Source organism: Thamnophis sirtalis, unplaced genomic scaffold, assembly GCF_051295495.1.
Source record: "Thamnophis sirtalis isolate CommonGarterSnake01/CBP01778 unplaced genomic scaffold, rThaSir2_p1.2 scaffold_3, whole genome shotgun sequence".
Lineage (NCBI taxonomy): Eukaryota > Metazoa > Chordata > Lepidosauria > Squamata > Natricidae > Thamnophis > Thamnophis sirtalis.
In genome coordinates, this window is record NW_028261383.1 from 111,857,090 (window position 1) to 111,884,837 (window position 27,748).

The 27,748-nt window shown below is 38.2% G+C and overlaps 2 protein-coding genes across 6 annotated transcripts in view; both read left to right on the plus strand.

The window, feature by feature from the left end:
* Positions 1 to 5,865, plus strand: part of TNPO2 (transportin 2) — a 30,924-nt gene extending 25,059 nt beyond the window's left edge. For all 3 annotated transcript variants that reach the window (XM_087709700.1, XM_014063299.2, XM_087709699.1), the window contains exons 21-25: positions 357 to 432; positions 1,740 to 1,839; positions 2,432 to 2,506; positions 2,802 to 2,932; positions 3,355 to 5,865. In XM_087709700.1, coding sequence (XP_087565826.1) covers positions 357 to 432; positions 1,740 to 1,839; positions 2,432 to 2,506; positions 2,802 to 2,909 — 359 coding nt within the window. In that variant the 3' untranslated portion in view covers positions 2,910 to 2,932; positions 3,355 to 5,865. The remainder of the gene's footprint in view (positions 1 to 356; positions 433 to 1,739; positions 1,840 to 2,431; positions 2,507 to 2,801; positions 2,933 to 3,354) is intronic.
* A 107-nt stretch (positions 5,866 to 5,972) lies between these two features.
* On the plus strand, positions 5,973 to 24,280 carry FBXW9 (F-box and WD repeat domain containing 9). 3 transcript variants are annotated; one of them, XM_014063559.2, is made up of 11 exons: positions 5,973 to 7,496; positions 8,080 to 8,508; positions 9,134 to 9,273; positions 11,971 to 12,099; positions 15,395 to 15,507; positions 17,991 to 18,082; positions 19,381 to 19,529; positions 21,253 to 21,366; positions 21,480 to 21,569; positions 23,027 to 23,092; positions 23,259 to 24,280. In XM_014063559.2, exons 2-11 carry the CDS (start codon positions 8,082 to 8,084, stop codon positions 23,331 to 23,333), a joined length of 1,395 nt encoding a protein of 464 aa, XP_013919034.2. In that variant the 5' UTR covers positions 5,973 to 7,496; positions 8,080 to 8,081; the 3' UTR covers positions 23,334 to 24,280. The 3 variants fall into 3 exon arrangements, with proteins under 3 accessions (XP_013919034.2, XP_013918959.2, XP_013919111.2); XM_014063484.2 differs by having other exon boundaries at positions 5,973 to 7,386; XM_014063636.2 differs by lacking the exon at positions 11,971 to 12,099 and having other exon boundaries at positions 5,973 to 7,386.
* Positions 24,281 to 27,748: the final 3,468 nt, after the last annotated feature.

Consider the following 27,748-nt stretch of genomic DNA (forward strand, 5'->3'; position numbering starts at 1 on the left):
TAATTATAAAGGGAGCAGATAATTATCAGATGGAAATGTGTTTAAATCTTGAACTTCTATAGCTGTTTCTTCATTAAAATTCCAATAATTTAAAACAATTTGACTTGCTAAAGGTTTAATGGAATTAAAAAGCTGTATGCATTTATCAAATAGGGTTTTTTTTCAATGGCAGGTAACTAATTTGATAACATGTACTTGGGTGGAACCATCTTTATATTATGTGCTTCAGTATAGTAAAGCTAAAGTGGTATACCACCATGTACCTCCATTGATTCTGTCCACCCAATTCTTCTTACTACAAATTGATAAGACACTGCTTTGCTTTTGTAACAGATTTGTTTCTTTGTATTTTCTAGCCATCACAATTGGTCGCTTGGGCTATGTCTGTCCTCAGGAAGTAGCACCGATGTTGCAGCAGTTTATCAGACCCTGGTTAGTGTTTATGAAAAGGCATAGAACAGACTTTGGGGCTTGCTTTTCAGGGGTTAAATCAGATTGGAGACATCTCAAATTGTCAAGTATTTGATCCTCTAGAATTTCCATTCAGTTGTTTCTTTCCCTCAGTTGTGGTATTCCTGCAAAAAAGCCTTTCTGAACATTGCATACAATACTTTATACATGGAAAATATCACATAGTTAACACATTCTTTGCCATTGTAATTGCACAAGGCAGATATGCAATTCCAGTCTGATGGAATCTCTTGTCTGATGCAGCAAAACTTTTGCCATTCATCTTGCTAGCCCTCCTCTTCCGTGACTGGTACCTTGCAGTTTTTAAATGGCTAGATTATTTGGTATTATTTTTAAAATCTACAGTTGAAATATATTTAATGTCACAGGTTTTTTTTATTGGATATGTAAAGGAAAGATCCTAAAATTAGCAGTATTTAGAATTTTTTTTTTTGCTTGTGATCTCTAATGATTAGAGTTTAAATTTAATTACATTATTGTAATTGTATTGATATATGGTTACCGTATTTTTTGAACGCACCATGATTTTGAAAAAGTAAATTTAAAAAAAAACATTTTTGCACTCTGCAGACCTCCCAAATCCTCTGCATGCCTCATTTTTTGCCAAAAAAAAGGACATGCAGAGGCTTTGGGAGGCTTTTAGAGTGCTGCTGGGGCGCTGGGGGGAGCAAAAACAAGCAAAAATGGTCCATTTTCTTGTTGTTTTTGTCCTCCCCAGGAGCACTCCCAAACCCTCTGCACGACCTCTCAAACCCTCTGCATGTCCATTTTTGCAAAGGGGGTAGGATTTTGGTAGGCCAAAAATGCTGTATTTAGTGTATGAGATGCACCCAGATTTTCACCCTCTTTTTCTGGGGGGAAATGGTGCATCTTATACTCCAAAAATGTGGTATATTATTAATAGTATTGTGATGAATATTATAACAAATATGTGAATTTTGATTGTCTAAAACCCAGATACCACACTGTTCTGTGGAAATGGAAAGCAGTATAAATCAAATAAAACATGAAAAAATGATCAGAGTTTAAAGCCCTGTATAAATAAGGACGCTAAGTGAATATTTGTATGTAAATATATTAATGGAAGAATGTATACTTGGCAGAAACTGTGTAAGAAATCTGTTTTGTGACTCTAATAAATCTGATAATTGTAGCTGCCAAAAATATCAAGGTTGATCTTCCATATGGGCTCAATCTTAGTGTATAGTTTGGGAATTGTTTCTGATCTTCCCTTTCTTAATATATGGAAGATGTATTCTTGTTCATAGGTGTACATCTTTGAGGAACATTCGTGATAATGAAGAGAAGGACTCTGCTTTCCGTGGCATCTGTATGATGATTGGAGTAAACCCCGGTGGAGTTGTACAAGTAAATAAGATTTAAAGATTAAATTATTGTGCCTTGTTATATATGCTATCCCAGGCTGAATAAGAAGGTAGATCTTGCTCTATTGGTAAATCTACTGTTAAACTAATTAAGGCCATAGTAGTAATCAATTATGAAATAGATTTTTATATGAGACAATTTTTAAATTTTACATGGGTTTCCTTTGCTGGACTTCAAATACAGATGTTTTTCTAGTTTTTCTAAAAAGATTAATCCTATTGTCTTGAACTCTGCCAGCCTAATTCAGATATTTACTCGGTCCTGTGTAACTTTCCATTTGTTATGATTCTTCATTGCTCATTAATTGATGTTAGAGTTGGCTGTTCCTTTTCTATAGTATTTTCAGATGCTTATTAATATGTAGAAAACTAGTCAAAAACATCAAGTATATTACATATTGTAGTTCCACAATATCTTTCTTAGCTTAAGGTGGGCTTGCCAGGTTTCTTAGCTCCCTACTGGTTAGATTGTTGATTTCATACCCTATCCTTTTGTAGAATGATAAATTTGAGTTTGTTGTCTTGAGCTATAATCTGTAGTGAATGTTTTCTAAAGAATTCTCTTATTTTTGTAGGATTTTATTTTCTTTTGTGACGCTGTTGCTTCATGGGTGAGTCCAAAGGATGACCTGAGAGATATGTTTTATAAGGTAGGTCATCATCATAGGAAGATGTTTGCTTGGCAGTATATTTAGTACTCTTTATTTTAGAATTTGCTTTATTTTAGTAAGTTGATATTATTTGTTTACATACTCATGTTGTTTCCTAACTTATATCTCTGAATTTTCTTTCCGAGTTTTTTGGAGGCTGAAGATTTTAGTAGTTCTGGTAGTTCAATAATTCTAGTAGTTTTATGTGAAAGATAGGGTTGTACTGATAAAGGTGTGGCTGTAATGGTGTGCCTTTTTCCTCTCCACCAATGTGTGATAATGATTTTTTTTCCAGATTCTCCATGGTTTCAAAGATCAAGTTGGGGAAGATAACTGGCAGCAGTTCTCAGAGCAGTTTCCTCCACTTCTGAAAGAGAGGCTTGCTGCATTCTATGGTGTTTAGGCGAAGCAGCAAAACCATACTTGGTGAGTCCCAAGAATGTTGAGTGAGATTATATCCCCACAATTGAAAGGAGACTGGGTAACTAAAAGGGGGTGGATCTTGTCTCAAGGATGAGAAATTGAGAAAAAGGGATGAATAGTCCAGCTTTAATCTTTAATCCATCCTGATTTTGAAGATCCAGCCTTTTCGTTTTACTTTATGCATTTGGATTAGGAAATATACCAAAAAAACTTTAATGTCTGCCATAACCAGTGGTTGATTTTTATTGCTCCTGAATTGTGGCTAGTTTTCACTTCTGATTGTGGCTGTATTAATTTAATTAGTCTGCATGATGAAAGTTAGGTAACTTTGATAAAATGAGTTTTGGAAATGGGTCAGTCTTGTGAATTCGGTGTGTGTTATTGGCTACTTCTTTTTAATTCCAATACTCTTTTTCTTTCCTCAGGTTCCTGTGTGCGCTGGGAGGGATACTGGGAACTCGTCCATAACCCAGTGTTGCAGATCCCTGTTAATGGGGGGTTAGGGAGAACGGGAAGAGCATTGTGGGACATAAAATGACCGCTCCCCATCTCCTGAAATTTACAAAGTTGGGGGGGGAGGGTGGGCCTCCATAACCAATTGAAACAAAAACCAGGGTATCTCAGTGGCAGAAGGAAAGGCCTCTTTATTCAGAGGCCATCATAGATGGAATGGGGTGGGGTGGGACTCGGCCCAGCGCTGAGAAATGGAGCAAACTTAAAACTGCAACACTCTTGAGAAGGGGATCTAACTAGGGGCCATCATAAAGAACTAGCTAATAATAATAAAGAATAGGTTTAAGATGTTAAAAAGGATTTAAAAGCTACAGTGGTTTAAAGCCAGCTTATGAAGAGGGAAGGGTTAAAATGTAATCCAAGGGGGTTATACTACTGTATATTTCCAGTCACTGGGATTCAAGAGATCAGCTATTCTTCACCTTTTCAAGACTGCATGGTGACCAAGAAGTAGATTAGCAAATCTGTGAGTAGCCCATAATGACTAAGTGTAAGCATTTTCATCTAGGAACCTTAAAGCAACCCACAAAATATTTTGCCATAATAATTGCCATGGCACTATGTGCTAGAAGTGATGCTCAGTGCAAAGGCAGCCTATGACCTTGCAGGGACCTGCTAGCCATCTAGGGAGCAGTCTTTTTCATAAGAAATACTGTTGGAGAAGCATGTCTTCATTTTTTTAAGATGCCACAGTGCAATGAGTCTTTTACCCTGTTGTTCAGCTGTTACTTTGTGACACTGCTATTACATTGCTTCAGTTGCAGGAGGCAGGAAGGAACAAGGAGGGAAACTGAATTTCACCTGGGAATGACTACACAGGACAAACATAGGCAGAAAACAATGCATTTTTAAATGGCTCATGGCATACAATGTCCTGCACTCTTGATCAAAGTGGTATTTTACATGATGGTATTCACCATTCTGGCTTACAAAAGAAATAGTAAACATAACAAAGTACAGAAGAATGATTAAATAGGGAACCCTCCATGATCAGTGAAAGCTTGTAGCTTTCGCTGCATACTTAATGGAGTTGCTGTCTTAAGAAATTGTTATCAGATCCAATTACATTATTCTCTGACAATAGGGGATTACTGAATGCTTTTAACATAGTTAAAGCCATAGATTTTTAATACAAAATGAACATGTTGAAGTAGAAGCCCATTTTCCCAAAGGCAGCTAGGATGTGGGGGAAAGGGAATACTGCTTCACTTAATGAAACACACTTTTTGGAAAAATGAGGAAAGCTTGAGGAGAGGTAATACTCAAAAGGAACATTCTGCAGAATAAACAAAGACAAGATTTGTGCAAAACAGTGTTTGCCTACAGACAGCTTGGTAACAAGGAACAAGTGAGCTGAGCCACATTTCCAGCTTTCTTAGCAGATCCCAATGGAACTTCAGCAACATCAGGATTAATAGCCAGGCAACTAGGTTGAACTGTGCCTTGTGTCCTGCATTGCTTCTGAGGGTGGTAAACAAAAGTGGTGAGACTACTTAGAAGATTTATGTGACAAAAAGGACATCTCTTTCGGGTTAAAGTTATACTTTCTGACAGTAACTGATGGTGACACTCTCAGTACTGTGTATGGATTTTTAAAAGTGTATTTGTGAGATTGCCCAGTAACTTAAGCTTCACTGATACACCTATTTACATTTTTCTTTTTATCTCTGGCCTCTGTTTCATATGTTAATAATGCTTGCAGTTCTTGGAATATGACATAGAACTTGCTGGGGCATTACCATTAAGGCCTTTGTGCCAGAAAATCATTTCATTTTGGAGATGGCACATACCTAGGTGAAAGCTGCTATTCTCATTTTCGGATCTGATTGTTAGGAGGTGGGGCATGCCCTTGCATCCCCGCATCTCCTCAAAAAAGGTCAACGAAACAATAGTAAAATTGCAGATAGCAAACTTCCTGAATTCATCTTTTTAATAGCATCAAACTTGAGCAGGTCTCTGAAAGCAATCGGCTAGTTCTTTGCATTTTAATTGTTTTATTACAAGTGTTCCTCCTTGTGCTGTATTCTCCTTGTCCTGGGGGGAGGGGGAGCAGAGATTCTATTGGTTTTTAAATGCATGGGAAAGAAATATGCATATGTGGAGGTGGAATCCTGGCTTGTGCTTTGAAACCAAGTTTCCAGGAATATGAAAAGAAGGCTGTGAACTCTACCATCCAGTGAAGTTTAAGCTACTTGGCCTGACTGCCTCATGAAATGGAATTTGTCTTTTGTACAAGTGCTTCTAGTATTGCCTCCTGTTTGTTAATCCTGGATTTGTATATTTGTAAATGTGCCGTAATGTTTCCAATGGTGGAACTGCAGTGTACCTAGTGTTGAAGCAGCTGCTTGCACCTTGCTCAAATGAGATTTTTCTCATTTTTATGTATAATTTTTTGTCAACTAAAAAAAATTCCTGTGACTCCAGCTTCCTTGTTTCTGACACTTATTTTGTCTTAACTTAAATGTTTTTCATTGTATTTTCCAATGTAATGATTTGGTGTCGTTCGTCCCCCCCAGCCCTCCCAAATTCTAATGCTCAACTTTTATTAATTTTTCCCTTGAACTGTCTTGTTGAAGATAATATTTCTGTGGAGGATGAGAAACTATTTTTTAAAGTAACTTCAGTTTGTTGGTAAAAATATTTGCATTTTCAAGTTATAATACAATTTATGGTAGAATGAAACACTTTTTGGAAAGAAGCACTTGAGTAATGTGGAATTAGAACTATACACAAACTCAAGATTATTTCCTTTCTAATACAGCTGTATGTGTTAGTGAAGCTGCTGGAGCCCTTTGATAACCATTGTTTTGCAATGAGCTCAGAAGATAACGATTTATGCAAATTCTCAGGCTTTCAGAAAAGAGGAAAATTAAGAGGTCACAATAACTATCTTGTGCTGTATTCTTAAAACGAGACAGCTGTAAACTTTCCTGCCACTTGGACTTGAGGTATTAAATGTACCTAGCCTGGCTAATACAATATACACCAGAACTTTAGCCACTAGCCAATTTTCTGACAAGATTTTGTGTTTCATCATCTATATTATAGATTTGTTACTACACAAGTCAACTGTACTACACAATGTACTTACTATTTTATCTTTCTGGACAAGGTTGTCCTTTAAACTAGATGATAATCATACATGTGTAATGTTTAGTTACCAAAACACATTTCAGTTACATAATTCATTTAAACAAAAGTAAAAGGATTGTATATTTTATGCATGCATTTGCAGAACATAACAATACGAAATACCTGAACATGCACATAACTTCATACATTTGTGTTCATACATATATTCTAAAAACCTTACAAAGCAATCCTATCCTGCTGAATTCAATTGTCTTAATCCTCGTCGACAAGTTAAACAGTCGTTTTGTTAATAGAAAATGTAAAATAATGTTTTTAAAACATTGCCATAAGCCAGATAATAAAACAGCCAGATTTCTCTAACGGTATGGTTGAGGCTGCCGAAACGCAGCTGCTACCTGTGGGGCCATTGTTTAAAGAAAAAGCTGCGGCCTAGAAGTTCTTGTGCGCACGCTCCGTACTTGGAACCCAGAAAATCGGAGGCTTGTGGAAGCGCCTCTCCTAAAAGGTTGCTTTGCGTCATCAATTGCCGCCGGAAGCGGTTGCTCCTTAGAGACGAGACGCGCGAAGGCGGCGCGACCTGTCAAGACGAAGCTTTCTTAAATCGATGGTGCCGATTCTGAGGCAGGTTGCCGTGAGGATTAGGATCCTGGCTCACTGCTGAGGCCGGGAAACAAAACTCGACGTTTGGATTAATCTTTTAAGTGTGTGGAGCTCTGCACCTGCAGAACGGGGCTCTTCCTACGGCGTTAAGGCGGGCGTGACCGCTCTTCGTATGCCATGTCTGCCTGAACGGAGGAGTTGTCTTCGGCAACAAGAGCTGGATTGTTCACTTGATGCACTTTCCCGGCTAGGTACATGATAAGCGTGCGCGGAGGAAGGAAGCGAGAGGAGGAAAAGAACAAAAGAGTAGCCCTTTTTAGAATCGGCTCTGGGCTGTGTGCGCGGGGAAGAGGAAGATGAGGTTCGTTTCTAAAAATGTGTTTGGTAAAATAATGATTAAAAAATGTGAGAGAAGCAGTTGCTTTTGTGAGATTTGGACTCTGCCTCTCTATGGTATCAAAGGATAAGCTGTCTTTCCGGAACCTGTTCTAAGAACCTGTGAGCATATTTCTGGGTTGGTCATTAGGAAAAATGACAGCCATTTCAGAACACAATTTCCCCTTCCTGAACTATGCTTTGCCCATAGGATGTGCATGAATTGAACATTCCGGATGTAGCTGGCAACCAACAGTTTTATTAACAAACAAGATTATTTCTACATTTATCTTTCAGAAGTTGTCTTCTTGTTAATTATGTAGGAATTTTTTTTGGAATGTCCAATAGATAATTTCTTTTTACATCTTGCACCTTGAGCATCATTTTAAAATTGTCAGGCTTAAGTGTACCTATAATTCATGCTCTCAAAACATCCCTTTTGTTGCATAAAACTTTTGTATTATTAATTGAAATATTGTATTAATTGAAATATCAATTTCTAATAAAATAATATAACTTTGGTTTTTATCATCCCTTACCTGAATTGTTTGCTTCTTGCCTTCCTGCAGCAATGGAAACTGTCCCAAGTTCTTCTGTTGAACAGCAAGGCTCTGACAATGATTGTGACCCAGAAAGCAAAATAGATCCAGATACCCAAGCCCTAGAGTATGTGGAGCGTGTTCTTGGAACTTCAAATCAGTCCAGGCAAGCAATCCAGTGTCTGCCTCTAGAGTCTCTCTCAATAGGTGGTAAAGTCCGAACATCAGACCTCAAATCACCTCTAGAACTGAAAAAATCTTCTGTTGAAGAAACTGCTTCAGGACTATTATCTCTTCCTCTAGAGTTGATTTTAGAAATCTGTTCCTATCTGCAAGCCAGGTTTGTTTTGCATGTCCTTCCTTTAGTTTGCAGGACACTGAGGGACATTGTGCAAGATGAAGTCACTTGGAGAATTCGAGTTTTAAGAAGAATTGGCAATTGCTATCCAGTTGTAGAAGGTAGGTGGGTTTTCTTTCTACCTATTGGTGACCTATATTTTAGCTTTTCACAAGCAGCTTCTTGAATGATTAACTTGATTTTAGGGGAAGGTGGAACTGGTGTTTTAAATGTAGATGATATTGGGAGGGGGAAAAAAAGCTAAAAGGAGTTTTCCTTTTTGTCTGAAAAGTAAAAGGGTTATCACTAAAAATGAGTAGTAATTTCACTCGAGCTACTTTTCAAATGCTGTAATTTGTAAATATTGTAATACTCTGGGTAGAACAACAATAAATATTTCCTAGCCTGCTTCTCTTTCATTTTTGGAGTGTTGCAGGTCAGCTCAATAATATTGTCTCTGAACTGGTAGTACCAAGTCCTTTATTATTTAAAGATAATGTCTTTAACGTGTTAGTTCCCAAACTGAAATATTAGAATTTGTCATAAGACACTTTTGCAGTGTTGCAACTCTGGCTCCATTATGTAAAACTCCTGTGTTTTAGTATCTATCATTTTTTGGTGTTTAAATTCTGTAAACATGTTAACCTTTTATGTAAAACCACTTTATAAACATAAATAAGACACATAGCTTAATTTTTTTACACCAAACAAAGAAAATCTCTCTCTTTATATGTTTTTTTTTGGCAGGTAATGATCTTAACTGGCCAACAGCTTGCATTGAACTAGAGGAACACCTCCAACAATGGACAGAGAATGGCAAAAACACAGAGTATTTTTCCCTTACTGAAGGGCACTTTGCTTCTGTTGATTCTGTACTGCTCCTTCAGGTAAAAACCTGTTTCTCTTTGCTGATTTTAATGATGCAGCATTTTAATGTTCCAAACAGTATATCCTTCAACATTCAAAGTTTAGTTGAAAGGAACATGTTGAACAATGTTCTGCATTTTCATTTTTCTGTCAAAAAATAACTAACAAAATTCATCTGACCAAACATCTTTCCTCTGTGTTATGCTCCATTATAAGCATAAGTATCTCATAGTAAGAACTGGTTATGTATTTGTTAACATTTTATATGAAATTATTCTTTAGACCTAAATGCTGAGTACAGGATTAACTATGGCCACTTCCTTTAAAATAGCAATAGCAATAGCAGTTAGACTTATATACCGCTTCATAGGGCTTTCAGCCCTCTCTAAGCAGTTTACAGAGTAAGCATATTGCCCCCACAGTCTGGGTCCTCATTTCACCCACCTCAGAAGGATGAAAGGCTGAGTCAACCTTGAGCCGGGTGAGATTTGAACCGCTGAACTCCAGATAGCAGTCAGCTGAAGTGGCCTGCAGTACTGCACTCTAACCACTGCGCCACCTCGGCTCTCAACTCTCATTTGTTTATCACTTAATCTAAAAAGTATTCCTTCTTTGCTACTATTGTTTCCCCTTCATTCTTATTCTTGATTAATTACTGCTAAAGTACTCTATTTGTCAAACCATTCTGATATTGTCTTTATAATGGGCTTTTAGTTTTATGTTTATTTCCATTTATATAGCAGCCTATCTTACTTGTGGGACTCTGGGTGGGTTATATGTAAAAAGAACAGAAAAATGAACTTGCATGAATTAAAACTATTAAAACAATAGTTCACAAAAATAAAATAAGATAAGATAAGACCGAGTGGCTGTTGTGTTTCCCTCCCACTAATTCAGCAAGTATTCCATCTCTCAGGCTGGGGGGTCAAACACTACGCCCCTCAGACAGGGTCCGCAACTTGGGAGTCCTCCTGGACCCACAGCTGACTTTTGAACACCATTTGTCAGCTGTGACCAGGGGGGCATTTGCCCAGGTTCGCCTGGTGCACCAGTTGCGCCCCTACCTGAACCGGGAGGCTCTCACAACAGTCACTCGTGCCCTTGTGACCTCTAGGCTGGAGTACTGCAATGTGCTCTACATGGGGCTGCCCTTGAAGAGTATCCGGCGACTTCAGCTAGTCCAGAATGCGGCCGCGCGAGCGATTGTGGGTGCACCTCGCTTCACCCACATAACACCTATCCTCCGCGAACTGCACTGGCTACCTGACGATCTCCGGGTGCGCTTCAAGGTGCTACTTGTCACCCATAAAGCCCTTCATGGTAGTGGATCTGGGTACTTGAGAGACCGCCTACTGCCAATCACCTCCACTCGACCTATTAGATCCCATAGATTAGGCCTCCTCCGAGTCCCATCTGCCGGTCAATGTTGACTGGCAACCACGCGGAGGAGAGCCTTCTCAGTGGCAGCTCCGACCCTATGGAACGATCTCCCCGTGGAGATTTGCACCCTCACCACCCTCCAGACCTTCCGCACAGCCCTCAAAATCTGGCTATCCCGTCAGGCCTGGGGCTAAAGACTGTAACCCACCCGAATGGTATGAATGTTGTGTTTTTAATGACGTACTGTCCTACGTGTTAAATGTTTGTTTCCCCCCCCCCCTTTTTCGAGTTGTAAGCCGCCCTAAGTCCCCCCAGGGAAAAGGGCGGCATATAAATAAACTTCTCAAATCAAATCTCAAATCTCAAAAATGCAGGAGAATATCAGCTAATGCTCCTAAGCAATGCAGCCCTCTTGCGGGCTCCCCACATCCACTGGGGATTTGACTTCAGGGACTTCCTAAAGTCCAAGATTGGACACAACCTGACCTATGGTCAGAGCCAAGGTGGCTCAGTGGTTAAATGCAGCACTGCAGGCTACTGCTAGATCAGCAGGTCAGCGGTTCAAATCTCACCGGCTCAGGGTTGACTCAGCCTTCCATCCTTCCGAGGTGGGTAAAATGAGGACCCAGATTGTTGGGGGCAATATGCTGACTCTCTGTAAACCACTTAGAGAGGCCTGAAAGGCCTATGAAGCGGTATATAAGTCTACTGCTATTGCTATTGCTATGGTGACAATCTTCCAGAGAGTGGATGATAGCAGAAAGGGCTCTCCTCCTCTTGGGACCTGTTAGATAGAACTTCTTCATGCAAGGGACCCACAATATGTCCTTTCTGCTGGATCTGATGGAATGGGTAAAAGTAATCAGGGGAAGGCAGTCCTTCAAACAACCAAGCCACGTGCCTAATAGGGATTTGTAGGTCATTACTAGCACCTTGAATTGAACCTGGAAGCAAATTGGCAACCAATGCAGCTCAGAGAACAGAGGTGTAATGCGCATCTATCTTGGATGGACATAACTGCTGACATTTTATTTTATTTTCAAATTTAGAAACTACCCATTTCCCTCACAGAGGGACTCTGGGCAGCATACATATAAAATATTGTCATGTTTTGCACCAGCTGTAGCTTCTGAATATTTTTTAAGGGCAGGTCTATGTAGAACATGTTACAGGAATCCACTTGGGAAATGACCAGGGTTGTGAGTGATAGATATTATACATAATTTGCACTGAAGTAAAGTTGGAAGTCTGCTCACTGTCCTTGTGATACTACTCTGCAATATGAGGGACACTAACGTGTATCATAAATTAGCATTTATTTTTATTATCTTATCCAGGGTGGGGATCTGTGTATTTCTGGCTCTCGAGACCGAAATGTCATTTTGTGGGATCTAAGGCAGCTGGGCAAAGCACCAGAAAAAGTTCTAGTGAAAACGCTGGGGACAGAGCCCAATGGAACACACAAGGTAACTCTAGATTCTGAAGCAGATCAATGCATTAAACGTAAATATTAAGTAGTATTACAGAAATTTTGTATCATCAACCCCCAAATTTCCATCTGATAGTCCCATTCCATTGTTTAAACCAGAAAATAAAGTGCAGCGAGTTTCTGTGTGTGTGAGGTGTATACAGGTAGCCCTTGAGTTACTATTGTAACTGAGCCTTTGATTATAGTCATAAGTAATGATAGTGATATAGCAGGTCATCACATGACCAGAACCAGTTTTATGACCTGTTTTGCAACAGTCATTAATCAAATGCAGCCATCATAAAGTGAATACTGTGGTCATTATGCAAACCCTTTGCTTGCTATGAGGCAGTTTTGCCAGAAATCAGAAGTAAATGCTGGCTTCCTGCAAAATTGTGATTCATGATTATGTGCTTGCAGGGTGCTGCAGATGACTGTAAATATGGGCCGGTTGCTGAGAGCCCAAAATATGGTCACATTGGGGGAAGCAGACATCAGAATTTCAGAACCTGCCCATAACTATGTTCTGGGGGACCCATCATAACTTCAAACAGTTGTTAAGTGACTGGTTGTAAGGCAAGGACCATCTATATGTATATGACATCACTCATGATTTGGAACTTTTGTAATTAATGGCTGTATATCACTGTCTCCCTCTTTTGAACATTAAACCTTCCATTTTTACAAGCTTCTTTGTTGTTTACTGTAAAAAAAATTAAAATGGTCCATGCTTTTTTATGGCTAGTTACAAAGAAAAGTGTAGGTATATACATGAGTACCGTATATGCTATCCTGGCAGAAATATGGCCTGTTGCTGCCAGGAAACAGATGACATTTAGAAAATCTTTCAGTCCTCTCTAACCTCTGAGCAGGGAGTGACCATTCCTAGTGAAAAGGAAGGGAATGCTTCAGCACTTGACTATAGTGATGTATCAGTGCAATAGGTCTGTGTCCAATCTTGGACTTGAAGTCCCTGAAGTCAAATCCCCAGTGGATGTGGGGAGCCCGCAAGAGGGCTGCATTGCTTAGGAGCGTTGGCTGATATTCTCCTGCATTTTTATTTTCTTCTGCGGTGAATAGAGAAAGTCCACGCACCTGTTAAAATGCCAGGTTGTTGAGATGTAAAAAAGTCAGACCAGGATAAATCACTTCAGAATTCTTTCCACCTCTAACATATAAATTGTACAATTCAACTGAAAAACAAATTGAAATCTTTTATGTGGGGAGGGGGGGATAATAAAATTGCAATAACGTAGTTGCATAAAGATGCACACCCGTAAACTAATTCTTTGTTCAAGCACCTTCTGACAACATTCAGTCTTTTGTGGTAGGAACCTATCAGCAGGCCACATCTTGCCTTGGGAAGTTTTGCCCACTCTTCCTTGCAAAAACATTCCCAGTCTGTCAGGTTGCAAGGGCATCTCCTGTGCCTAACCCTCTTCAGATCATCCCACAGATTCGCAACTGGATTCAGGTCTGGGCTCTGACTGGCCATTCCAAAACTTTGATCTTCTTCTGGTGAACCATTATTTTGTTGATTTGGAGGTATGCTTTGGGTTATTGTCATGTTAAAAGGGGGAAATCCTCTTCATCTTTGGGATTTTAGCAGAGGTTTTCTGCCCAAATTGACTGATATTTGGAACATTTCATGATTCCTTTCACCTTGAAGAAAAGCAGTCCCAGTGCATAATGCTGCAACCACCATGCTTCACTGTGGGCAGGTTGTAACTTTTGATGATGCACAGTGTTGTTCTTGCGCCAAATCTACTTCTAGAAATCATGGCCAAAATATTCATCCTTGGTCTCATCAGACCATAATACATTTTCCCCATATGCTTTTGTCATTCTTGATGTAAGTTTTTGCAAAATGTAGCCAGGCTTGGATGCTTTCCTTTATAAGAAAAGGCTTCCATCTTGCCACTCTATCCCACAGCCCAGATACATGAAGAATGTGGGAGATTGTTATCACATGTAGTACAAAACCAGAACTTGCTAGTCATTTCTGCGGCTCCTTTAATGTTACTATAGGCCTCTTAGCAGTTTCCAACCAGTTCTTGGTTATGTCACTATCGTGCCATATTTTCTCCACTTGTTCACTCCATGGTATATCCAATGGAAATGTTTTAGTGTCCTTCTCTTGTCCTTCTCCTCACTGATAACTTCCAACTTTGATGCTTCGTAAGCTTTTTGTGAACCATGATTTCTGCTGTTGGAGGCAATAGAGTAAATATCAGAAAAATCCTACTAGAACAGCTGAACTTTATATAGGCCTGATCAGGTTCACTTTAATTAATGGCAGGTGTGTATTGAATACTATTTAATATAATTTTGAATGTGATTGGTTAATTTTGAACACAACCCGACTTATAAGATGCTGTGAACATTTATGAAGCCACATTACTTTAGGGTTGTTGTTTTTTTTGGTAATCTCACCCCCCCTCCTCCTCTTAAAAGATTTCAGTTTGTTTTTCAGTTGAATTGTACAGATACTGAAGCAATTTATCTTGGTTTGATTTTTTTTTTACACTTGAAAAACCTAGCATTTTAACAAGTACATATTTACCACTGTACATATTTACCACTGTACGTAAAAAAATTATGATACTAAATTGAAACTGAGTTTGTGTTCTACAATGATGTATATTTATTAAGCTGCTGTATCTTATTTCATACTAGCTGATAACCGGGTGTAGCCCGGATATGTATTTATCCCAATCCTGTATTACAGGGAGCCCCCTTGTGGAGTATTGCAAAGCTGTTACCATGGCAACTCCACTGGGCTGTACAGTAGAAGCCATTTTAAGGCACAACAGACTGTATCTTAACAGAACTTGAATCCATAAGGCACACAATCACTACAAAAGTACTGTGACTTGACACTATAAATATAATTCAGTCCTTTTCATTTCAGTGGCCCAGGTGTTCTGGAGTTATGCTGGAGCATACACAAACCCACAGAGCCATAGATAGATAGATAGGTAGGCAGGCAGGCAGGCAGGCAGGCAGGCAGGCAGGCAGGCAGGCAGGCAGGCAGACAGACAGACAGACAGATACAACAGGAGATTGGTTGTCTTCAGAGAATGAAAGCTCAGAGTTTGCCGTGTATAACAATATGAAGAAAAAGCAGAAGGAGATAGAAAAGAAATATTTCTGTAGTTCACCTGGAAAAGTTAATTGACCTAACTGTAAGCATTTGTTGTAATTTTGTTATTGTTATTGCAAAGATTAGCTGAAGTTGTCATGTATATTTTGTCCCTCCTCCCCCCATTTTTTCCCCCTCCCACACTGCCTAGGGATGGGTTTGGTCTCTGGCTTCACGTGATAACTGTGTATGTTCAGGCTCCTGGGACAGCACAGTGAAGTTATGGGATATAGCTGCTGATGGAAAACAGTTTGGCGAAATCAGGTACTGTTGCTGCTTATCCTCTTACACTATATTTATTTGGAAGAGTAAATGGAAGGAAAGGAAAACTAGATTCAAAGAAACAGTATTAATAATGACCAGAGAATAAAGATATTGGCTTCAGTCTTTAATCAAAGTAGGATGTTAAATCAAAGAGATTTAACATCCTACTTCCCAAAATCAAATCATGACAAAAGGCATAAAATAATACAAATATCCAGTCTTGAGTTATAATACATGTCAGATAATTTTGTCTGTTTTTTCTTTTTGTATTTCCCAAGGATTTATTTAGAAAGACAGGATTAATGTACAATTACTATTGTATCAACATAAAAGGTGGGGGCAGAAAGACTAGACAAAGTGTTGTTGTGAAGGAGCATTGGAGAGTGAATAAGGACAAAAACTGATGCAGACCTACCCAGAGCCAAAATATCAACTGAAATGTACAATAAGCCTTCTCATCTTTCATCTTGACCTTGTATACCTTATCTCTCTGATATGCATATGTAGCAGCTTGTAGTCCTTCTAGAAAGTTTAGATTTTTTTTCTCCCTATCTTTGGGTTCATCCCCTTGTATTCGGCTGTGAGATATTTCAGGAAAAAAATATTTAACTTGTATAGGTACAAGTCTACAAGGAGAATTCCAGCTCACTTACATAGTTGCTCACCCTATCTCAGGGAGGGAGGTTATTCTACATAAATGTATTGTAGGTATAAGAACAGTGCAACCTTTTTCTAGTCTTACATTTCTAGAATTTCCAAACTGATATGCTGGTTTTGGATCCAGAGAGCTGGAGGTTGCAAATTTAATGAAAACTAATATAGTGGACTATTAGAATACACTTCCAGATTTATCAGACCTTAGTGCCATGATGGTGAACCTATGGCACATGAGTTGTTAGCTTCAGCATGCATCCGTGCGCCGGCCGCTGATTTTGGGACTTCCAGAGGGTCGAGGAAAACAGTTTTCACCCTCCCCAGGCTCCAGCCTACTTCCAGCCCTCCCAGGCTCCAGAGGCTTTCCTGAAGCCTGGGGAGGATGAAAACGGCTCTCCGCAATCCCTCCGGAAGCTGGAAACTGATAATTTCCAAAATTCTGGTTGGCCCATTGGGCCCATTTTTTGCCCTCCCCAGGCTCTTGCTCTGGACACTTTCCTAATGCCTGTGGACACATGCACCGGGGGGTTGCATGCACATGCGTAGGTGGGCGGGCGCATTGCATTGTGGGCGTGGGACACACACATGCGCTATCGCGCACACACACACAATTTTGGCACACATTTACAAAAAAGTTCACCATCACTGCCTTAGTGTACTGGATGTTTCGTATAATAAACTAATTTCTGTGATGGCTTACTTCATGAAGCAGATGGTGGCGATTGCATCATCTACATTAATTTATGGTGTTTGAGTGGAGTCATTATGCAAATGCCAAAAATCACCAAAATAATATTAAAAGTTCACATTTAATGATTTCCTATCATCCATCCATCCATCCAACCAACCAACCAACCAACCAACCAACCAACCAACCAACCAACCATCCATCCATCCATCCATCCATCCATCCATCCATCCATCCATCCATCCATCCATCCATCCATCCATCCATCCATCCATCTATCTATCTAATCAGTTTTTATGAATTGCTTTTCTCAATACATTAAAATTAACATTCTCTATAATTTAGCATGTAAATAAGTCCTATAGTGACTCTTCTGATTTTCAGTGAAAGAGAATGAAGTTAGGCCCATGATAGCGAACCTATGGCACTCGTGCCACAGGTGGCACACAGAGCCATTTTTAGGGCACATGAGGCGTTGCCTTGTCAGCCTCTGAAGAGCAAAAAAAAATGGTTTGTGCATTGAGCTGTTTTTTGCTTTCTAGAGGGCAAAAATCAGGCCTTCCGGTCCAACTGGAAGTTGGAAAACGGGCCGTTTTCGGCCTCTGAGGGGCCTCTGGGGGGATGGGAAAGACCTTTTTCGGCCTCCCCAAGCTCCTAGAAAGAGTCTGGAGCCTGGGGAGGGCAAAAAATGGATCCACCATGCCATCATGTGTCAAAAGTGGGGGGAGATTGTGGGGGAGGTGTAGGGTGGGGGGGTCATGCACACATGCACAGGGGGAGGGCGCATAGAATTATGGGTATGGGCACACACGTACACAACCCCCCCCCCGCTCCTCCCATTTTTGGCACACAATGGCAAAAAGGTTAGCCATCATTGAGTTAGGCAGGCAGAATTTTGTTAGTTGATGCTGCAGCAGTGGTTTTTCTTTCTATTGCTTTTCCACCAATCAGTTGCAGTAAATGATGCTAAATAGACAGTCACTGCAAGCAGCAAAATGGGAACTAGCTAATTTATGTTGCAAATAGTGTAGTCTAGAAATAATGGAAAGCCCAAGGCTGAGCAAAGATTTACTGACTTGAATGTGTGACCGTAAAATATGCTTCTTGACACATTGCCTGATCCTTTCCTTTTGGATTCTAGAGGGAAAGCAGCTGTATTGTGCCTTTCTTATTTGCCTGACATTCTGGTCACAGGAACATATGACAAGAAAGTGTCAGTCTATGATCCACGAGGTTAGTACCAGTTGTTACTTTACATTCTTGATACATAAAACACCACTTCCTGCTTTCAAACAATTATTGTCACCACAGTTAAGGCATAGGGGATCACACGATGGCATTTCAGGTACTTGATAACTGGCTGGCATTTATGAGTGGTTGCAGCGTTCTCCAGTCGTGTGATTAAGTTTTGTTTTGTTTTGTTTTTGCCATTTTTCAGCAAAAAATGCCCATAGGTTAAGTTGGAATCAGACTTACAACTATGTGTTTCACTTAATGACTATGTGGTTAACTTGATGTTGCAGTGATGTGCTTAAGAACCATTGCAAAAACAATCATATAATTGAGTCCGGTCACATAATGACTCAACTTACAACCTCAATAACATAATCAAACTTTGGACTTGATTATGGTCGTAAGTCATAGATTACTATATGTCAGGGTCTTCTTATCTTAGTGGACCAAGAACAGCCAGAAAAGAAAGGATTATTCCATCTATCTAGACATTAGATGTCTTCTGTGCCAGATTTGTGCATATTGTGGATGCTCCCAAATAATTACTACCATGTAGAAGGTTTGCCCATTCACAAAATGTCTATGAACCACTCACAAAACACTCAGTTATCAGAAAGCAAACTATTGAGGTTATTCCTATCATTTTCACTAGCCACCAAAGATGCTTTCTACTTACAGTTTTCTTTTTCTAGAAAAGAAGGTCCATTTCTGAACATGGTTGCAGTTATCTACCATTTTTATTTTCCCTGTGGCCAATGCAAAGCCTGGAAGTACAATATTCTTGAAAATAACTCTGTTTTGCAGCATACCAATTTCTCATTTATTTATGTTTAAATCAATATAATTTTGTTTAAAAAAATAAATTAGGTGGGGGTAGGGAATTAACTGGCATCAAGAGGCATATTGGTAGCTTAGAGTACGTTGCCACCCTACAGCTACAATTAATTTCTGAAGACTGCCATCTCAAGCAGAAAGCTTGCTGCAAGAAAATTATAATTGCCCACTCTGATTGTTTGGGTATAAATTCTTGATGGGTAATACATACTAATTTTCTGTATGTAATCGAAACACCCTCCCCCCCAAAAAAATTTCATCAGGAATGGGGAGCCGGCAAGAGAATTCCTAAAGGAAGTTCTGCTTTCTCTCCTGCTTGCAGTTACCTTGATAATTAAATGGCAAACTTCAATTGAAGAAACAATTTGTATGTGATTATAGTTGAGCAAGCCACAAATTTTATAAGATTTATCTTGTGCAGGTGACTGGGCTCTTGTGATGCATCTCTTGGCCCTCTCTCACAGCTGCTTATGCCCCAGTGATGAGCCGCAGGCTTCACTCCAGTGCAGTCCTATCCCTTGCAGCTGACGAACACTTCATTATCTCTGGCAGTGAGGATCGGACGCTGGTATGTTTTGACAGGCGGACCAATAGTGTACTTCAAAGGCTTCAGGTGAGCTATTCAGCTTCAATCTCTTTTTCATGATTTCAAAACTAACCAACAGTTATAGGGGTGGGTGGGGGGAACCCAAGAAAAATCTAATCCTTCACTATTCCATACAATTGTTCATATTTTCCTTTAGATTTAAATTGAACAGATCTGAGAGAAATTAGATACATATTAGAGTACAGCAATACAGTAAGAATACAGGAAGTTAGATAAGAATAAGATAGTGTTAAGGGACAAATCTAGATTATATTAGTAAGATAATAGCTAATGCAAAGCTAATAGTACAAGGAAGTAGAAGATGAGATTAAGTAGGAGATGGAATGGATTTCCAATAAGCACCATGGTAAAGTTAGACATCCTTGCTGAAGGGGAGTAGTGTTTATGGTGATTGAATATTAGCTGCAGACAAGCAAATTCTCTCTGTAGGAAAAAAAGATCATGTGATTGTCATTCACACACACTCACATAAGTAGATTACAAGAACTGAGGCTTTATGATTGGCTTGTGAGTCAAATGGCTACAAGTTGAGTGATACCATCTAAGCTCACAGTTGTAACACAGCCTGTTATGTACAAAATGCTCTACTGAGCCTTATTTCTTAATCATGTTTGGAATTATTGTTTACTGCTTGGAAATATTAACAGAAAGTTTTTAAGGTATTCACTGAGTGAGTCTCTTTCTAATTGAGAAAATAAGTTTTAAATGTGATTTTAGGGATTTGGGAAAATACTGAGTTTTTTGAATAAGAAGCAATTGGGTGTTGATTTTAGAAAACTAAAAAACAGATATTTGGAATAAAAATTTAAAACTAATTATAAAAATCCTTTTTGCTTGAGTTCATTGGGGAAAAATGATATCATGGGATTTTGAAAATTGGACACTAGGGGGAACTAAAAGAAAATAAGTATTACAGCTAAATAAGAAGTATACTTAAATTTGAGCTGTTAACAAAAAATGGAACAAAATAATTTAACTATATTTTGAAGGACATTTTGAACAATAGACACAGAAATTGTGTCTTAATTTTAAGAATGTTTGATACCATAGATAGATTATATCTATGTCACAGAAGAAGAACAAGCTATACCGGATAAGGCTGAAATTGATTTGATTGTGGATTTAAATATAAGAAGTTACAAGGACAACATGGAACAAGATAATTCAGTGGCCATAAAAATGAAACTGGTTGATGTCTTGATATTTAAAGGGGACATACAAGTATTGAATCAGAAGAGTGAATTCGATAACATTTTCTTACTGGATGTTCAAAAGAGATATGTTAAAGGCTTGAAGGACTTTTTGAGACAGGATAAAAAAATGAAAAAATAAATCAAATTCTAGGACATTATTTGAAGGGACTCAAAAACTAAGATTGTTAAATTATGGAGAAGAAATCTATAGCTGGGTTATTTGATCAAGTTGGTATTTATTTCTGGTAATTTAATGAACTTTTGCTGATAAGAAATAAATTATGAGGATAATGAAATAAAGGGGTTAAACAATAAGAAATAGGATAGAATTAAATGTATCATATATTTTTCTAATAACAATAAGGAAGAAAATAGAGGAATTTAATATTTACCTGAGACAAAATGTATATAAGACTTTACTTTTGTATATAGGTTTTATAATAACCTACTGACCATGGGGATTGTGTTATTTCATACTTATGTCTGCTGTCATGCAGAACTGAGCCTATGGCACTGATATTTAACTTTTCCCACAGCTGGACACATACCTATTTTCCATGTCATACCAGGGTTCTCAACTATGGGCTGGAGACAATCATGGAATGCTGTATGTCTTTGAGAACAATGGAGGGCATTTCCGGCACATTCGGGTATGGTACTGATAGTAGATCATGGAGGGACAGAGAAATATGGTTCTTCTCTAATTTCCACACATAAAACAATTCTCTTTCATTTGACGTCTCACTGCTTTTTCTTTTGTCAGTATTTTGATGTAGGTCATCTCTCTCAGATCACTGGAGTCCAGTACTCATTGGGTGCCCTGTATACAACTTCTACTGACAAGACGCTCCGTGTAAGAATTGTGATGGTATCTAAGTACTTTATTAGGCATGAACAGTTAATTTGCCAATAGCAAAATCGCTTAGGCATATACCACTTTATAGTACTTTACAGAAGACTCTGAGTGGTTTACAATGTCAGCATATTGTCCCCAACAATCATTTTGTCAACCTCAGAAGGATGGAAGGCTTAGTCAACCTTGAGCTGCTCAGGATTGAATTCCTGGCAGTGGAATGCAGAATTAGCCTGCAATACTGCATTCTAACCACTGCTCCACCACGACTCATAAATTTTCAATCTATGTCTGTTTCATTATGGGTTCATCAAAAAGTAAATTCTCTTCTATTTCTGCAGTGGTTTATTTTTTAATCTGCACAAGAAGTTGCATGAATTATATTTTAAAATGTGTATTTTCTTACCGTACTTTTTGGAATATAAGATGCACCTTCCCCCAGACTTTTTTGCCTTCCTTCAGCCCCCCAGCAGGACTCTGCAGGATTCAGCAGGGCTGGGACAAGGCAAAAATCCCCGTTTTTGTGATAAACTGGCTGTTTTTCACAAAAGCTGAGGCTTATTTTCCCTCCCTCAGCCCCCAGGAACCCTCTGTAGGCTTCAGCAGGGCTGGGGCAAGGTAAAAATGCCCCCGTTTTTCACAAAAACAGAGGCTTTTTGTCTTTCCTCAGTCCTCTGCAGGCTTCAGTGGGGCTGGGGCAAGGCAAAAAAGGGAGAGTTTTTGCCTTGTCCCGGCCCTGCTGAAGCCTGCAGAGGGCTGCTGGGGGCTGAAGGAAGGCAAAACCTTTTTTTTTTCTTACTGACCACTTCGAAATTTTGGTGCATCTTATACACCTGTGCGTCTTATAGTCCGAAAAATATGGTAGTCCTTAACATGCTTTATATATTTGGTGGGTGCTCTCTTTGGACTGAAAAATCAAATCAAACCTAAAGAATAACTGAATTATTTGTGGCCTGGAAAAATAGTTCTGGTAGTATTATGACTGAGGAGAAAAATAAAACAGAACAAAAAAATAATCACATCACTGTAGCTTCGATCAGTGGAAGCAAATCAATTCTGTCCACTATCATTTTTAAATATTTGACTGAAAAATAAAGCAGGAATGAGACCCTGGTTGCCATAAACTTTTAGTTATAAACCAAAACATTGGATTATCTCACCAGCTTTAGGGTAGCTTCAGATAAAGATGATGAAATATGGTGAAGGCTATCTCATAGTTTTTCACATATTGCTTCCATATCACTATATTCAGATAAGCTCCTTCACTGCATACTGCCAGGCTTTATCAGATTCTTAGACCAATATTTTGGAGAATAGCTTATACCAGATAATTGCATTGGCACAAATGTTTTGGGACTCTAGACTTTACCTATAGTAAAGTAAAATAGGAGTATTTTTTCAATTTGTTACATCCTCTTATCATTTTTAGACTTAAACCTGTTGGATTTTTCTTTCAGATCCATGTTCCTACAGATCCACCAAAGGTCATCTGCTCACAGACCCACAGCTGTGTGCTAAATGGGGTAAGGACATCAGGATGGAGATGCTAGTAGATATTATTCCAGGAAAGCTATGAAAGGGAGGAATCCATTCATTAGCATCATCACTGTTTTGAGTCTAATGGAATTTTATTGTGGACTTATTGCAGTTAGCTCTGCTTAGCATCATTTTTATTTTTATTTTTTTCAGATCTGTGCTGAAGGAAATGTGGCAGTAGCTGCCTCAGGTGGTTTATCCTTGGAGGTTTGGAAACTCAGTATTTGATGACAAGTCACATAGTGATCCTTCCTCTCAAGTTCAGGATCATCAAGTATTGAATTATTTCTTCATAGGTCCCAGACTCCTGGTGTCTGCTGAATTGTTGTTGTTGTTGTTTAATATGTTCTTTGGGGCTGAATAATCAAATGTTGAAACCTCAGTCTTGCTTGTCCCAGTAGGGGGTAACACAGAGGCTTGTATGGAGACTATCTGATTCACACTTGAACCTTAACCTTAATCCTTTCTTGCTGGCCATCTCTCTCATTTCATCTTGTGTGACCAAAACACATTTGTGTGTACTCTTTCCATCCTCTTGACCCTTCAAGGTCTGCCCCACTCAACATCTAGGGGCAGTATCTTCTCTATGGTTTCATGGCCAAGAAGCTATTAGCTTACCAGGTAAGTAAGCACAGGTCTAAGCACTGAAAGGGTGAATTATGGGCAGAGGGGAGGGTGATGATTAGAGAGACTACCCAGCTAACCTTAGGCCTGGTAAATGTTTACATTTAATTAAAATATTCTGCCATAATGGCAAATCAAGAGTTATATTGCCTTTTCCCTCCCTTGTGGTAAGCAAAGCATGACTTTTTAAGGGATTTGGTTTAGAATTAAGAAATGGAATCCACTAAATAAGATTATATAGCAAATTTTGACTGTAAAACCATTTTCTCAATTTTGTTGTTATTAAATTATAACAAAAACAAGTTTTGAACAAGATGAACTGTTTCTTCAATGGCATATGGCAAGGTTCACATCTTGTGCTTAGCCATATAGTTTGGTTGGTTTTGTTTTAATATTATGTATGAATCATATCACAATATTTTATAAAGCATGGTTTGTAGTCTAGCATTATTGAATTAGTCTTGAGGCTTGTTCAGTAAATCATGATTAAAGTAAACCATGGGTTAGCATATTGTGAAAATCCAAAATAAAGACTGGAGTGCAACACAAAATGTCAATGTTGCATTATCATTTATGTTTTATTTATTTGTAAGTCCTTTGTCATTTTATAAGCAAGAATTTAAGGACTTTGAATGCATTTGGATATGTGTACATAAACTGGCTTTTGAATTATCCAACAAAAGCAAATTGATAAGCTAAAATCTTTCCATCTTCTTCTTGTTATCTCTGAGAATTAGAAATGTTACTAACTCTGAGCTGGATGATGTCATTCTTTTCCTTCTATGTAAAAGGGGTATTATAAATACTCCAGAATAAATAGCAGGAATACTTGGAGTAACAAATATACAAAAACAGTAACATATAATGCCATAAAAAAGCATTTTGGCTTCTTATCAGCATCTTAGACACATCAGTTTCTACCTTTTTAATCAAAACTCAAAACTTAATTTCCAGTTTGTTGATTTTTTGAAGCAGGAGTGGATATTAGAATGAATAGTCAGAAAACAATTCAAAAGGCTTAGTCCTTCAGTAATATGTATTGGATATGATATGATCTGCATTATTTATAAGGCTAAAGCTGAAGTTATTGAAAGCTTATTATTCAATAAACAGATTGAAAAGCACACTATCTGAATCTCACCTCCCACAAGAACCACCTGGACTTGATGTGGTAATAATAAACACTCCCTTCCCCTCATACGTACAATATCAGTTTGGAGTCAGGCAGCACAAAAATTGATGCAAATAATAAAAATAAGATAAAGATCAGACTTCAGTCTAGAAAGCAACCCATAGACTTCTTTAATAGTTTGTCTATGACATTTAACCAGTTCTTGATTTCTGAGTGAGGAATGGTAAATTATCACATCTCCGAGTATAAACAATGACTGCATAAAGACTGAAGGACTGGCAAGTAGGCCAATCCCAAAAAAACATCTCTGGATGAGGAGAGGACAGGAAGTCACCCACTTTTGCTCCAAACTGTAGCTCCTTGTGAGGACACTGCAAGACAGTGGTTTCCCATCAGTTTGAGAACTGGGAGACAAAGGGAATCATCATACTCTCAGTTGAAGTAAAGCCTTTTAAAGGACACTGAGTTCACTAATCTTACTTCTATTCACTTTTGGAAATCTCTGATTTAATTACCGTATATTAAGAATATTAGAGATCTTCAAAACAAGTTTGAAAAGCCACTTAGTAAATTTACCTTTGTTCTTGAACAAAAGAAAAAGTAACTGTAAGGTTAATAAATAGAAACAAATGGCAAAAGCTAAATAAGAATTTAAGAAAGATAAATGCCAAATCATTTCAAGATACTTGAAGAATGGACCTATTGTAGCTGCAATGTCAGAAATGTTTGCTTATGTGAATGTATAATTTAGAAAAGAAGAAAGGAAAGACGTAAAGAAAATGCTTTGAAAGACCTACATGATGAAGACCTGAAAAAGCGTAGGCAGATTTACTAGAAAATAAAGAAATACAAGATAGAGACCTCAGTTAATATGGAAATACAAATGATAAACCAAGATAATGTTCTGAATAACAACTTCTTGATGAATTAACAAAAGAGGCTTGTTAAAGCCTTGAAGGAACTTTAGAGATGGAAAAAAGAAAGGAAGATCAAAATCTAAAACAGCATTTCAATGAATCAAAATCGACCATTGTTAGAATTTAAAACCAATTTGTTTTACTATGGTTAAATCAAAATAATTTGATAAATGGACTGAAAAAGTTAATAATTTCTGGATTTGCAAATGGATAAGTGATGAGCTGTGGGAAGAGCGCAGTCGTGAGATTCAAAAGTTTTTACTACCAGTTCTGTGGGTGTGGCTTTGTGGGTGTGGCTTTGTGGGTGTGGCAGAGGAAGGATACTGCAAAATCCCCATTCCCTCCCCACTCTCAAAATTTCCACTACCAGTTCTTCAGAACTGGCTGAATACCACCTCTGGAAGAGAGATATGCATGCAAGGGGGAAGAAACATTACGCTTCTACTTGTGATAAAGATTAGTCACTTCTTTAACTATTTTTTAAAAAAAATTCTTTTATTACTTCTTTGTATTCTTTCTCTTTTCATTTACTCTCTCCCTTCTGAATTTGGTTTGTATTTATTTTTAAAACTGCAAAAAATTACTTTAAAAAATTAATTATTCTATCAAAAAGATTTGAGAGGGAAGGGAGTGTCTGTGAAATATATGTTAGATCCAAAGAGAATGTTAATTATTTATTTGTGACATTATATTGCTTCTTAGAATATAATCTTTAAAATAATATTTGCAGAAAACCTTGGCTATGTTCATAAGCATACAGAATTTCCCCAAATGATTGAAAAACTACAAAATGGGTAGATGGGTAGGATAGAACTGGGAATTTAGATTCTAGACAATAAACAACAAATATAATGTAAATTGGCAGATTCTAATAATTTCTTGAAAGGGATCTGGCTGAAAGTATATAAAATGTTTAATATGTTTGACATTAATAATATGTAAAACATATTAAATAAATAAAGGTTGAAATAGATTTCTAATAGCTAGCCATTTTCTGCCCTATGCTAACAATATGGCTGGGCTGAGGAATTCTGGGAGTTGAAGTCCACAGGACAAAGTTGCAAAGGTTGGACGCTCCCATTCTAAACTAAAACTACCACTATTTAAATGTTTGCTTCTACTCTGTTGTCTTCATCTCTTCAATGATGTTAGATTCTTTTGAATGCTTTTAGCATGTACATATCAAAATAACTGCCTGGAAATAGCATTTACTGGGTGTAATCAGAAGATCTATCTCCCCATAATTAACTCTACTTTTTTTGCTCTTGATTACTTCATCTTTCTGGCTTTAAATGAAGAGTCAAGTTATAGGACCCGAATAAGGTGTGATTTCCTATTCTCCACAAAATCTTAGACTGATACCAGTTTCCATGTTACAGGACTCTTGGTCAAATTGACTTCAAACCACCAATTGCTCCTCAGTGCACTTGCCATTATATTATTATTATTGTATTGTATTATTATTATATTATTGAGCCATAGTGCAACACTAGGCGGCCAAAACACCAAGATAAGCTGAATTCAAGCATTCCAGATGATACTGATTATTAGTTATATCACTGTTCTGTGCCATTTTCTTGACTGAATGCAATGATTTAACCTGATTTCTTTGCTTAATCCGACTATTTCGAGACACCAAAACAAACCGCATAGAAGTTTTGCCACCATGACTATGCAGTGGATGGAATAATTTCAAATTAATTGAATGCCTGGTGTCCCTGCCACACCTATTACTATCTTGTGTTCCAACTAATCCTTTGTGTATCATGCACTAACTCAGCAACAGAGAGTTTTGGTTTCCAAACCGGTAAAGTCAGTTTAAACAATATGGGAGAACACATGATCCCACAGGATATGATGCAATGACTAAGATGAGAAAATCTTATTTCATGCCATCCCTTTGTTCAGCTGTCTACCAGGATTCATAAGAACCAATCTGTGGCACTAACTGTAGAAATTAAGTAGAATAA

What these genes read in the sequence shown, in the direction of transcription:
- FBXW9 (XM_014063484.2), top strand. Translation starts at nt 7,308, where the DNA reads ATGCCATGTCTGCCTGAACGGAGGAGTTGTCTTCGGCAACAAGAGCTG. An exon ending in TGATGCACTTTCCCGGCTAG is followed by an intron (nt 7,387 to 8,079) that starts GTACATGATAAG and finishes GCCTTCCTGCAG; the next exon opens with CAATGGAAACTGTCCCAAGT. An exon ending in TTGCTATCCAGTTGTAGAAG is followed by an intron (nt 8,509 to 9,133) that starts GTAGGTGGGTTT and finishes TTTTTTTGGCAG; the next exon opens with GTAATGATCTTAACTGGCCA.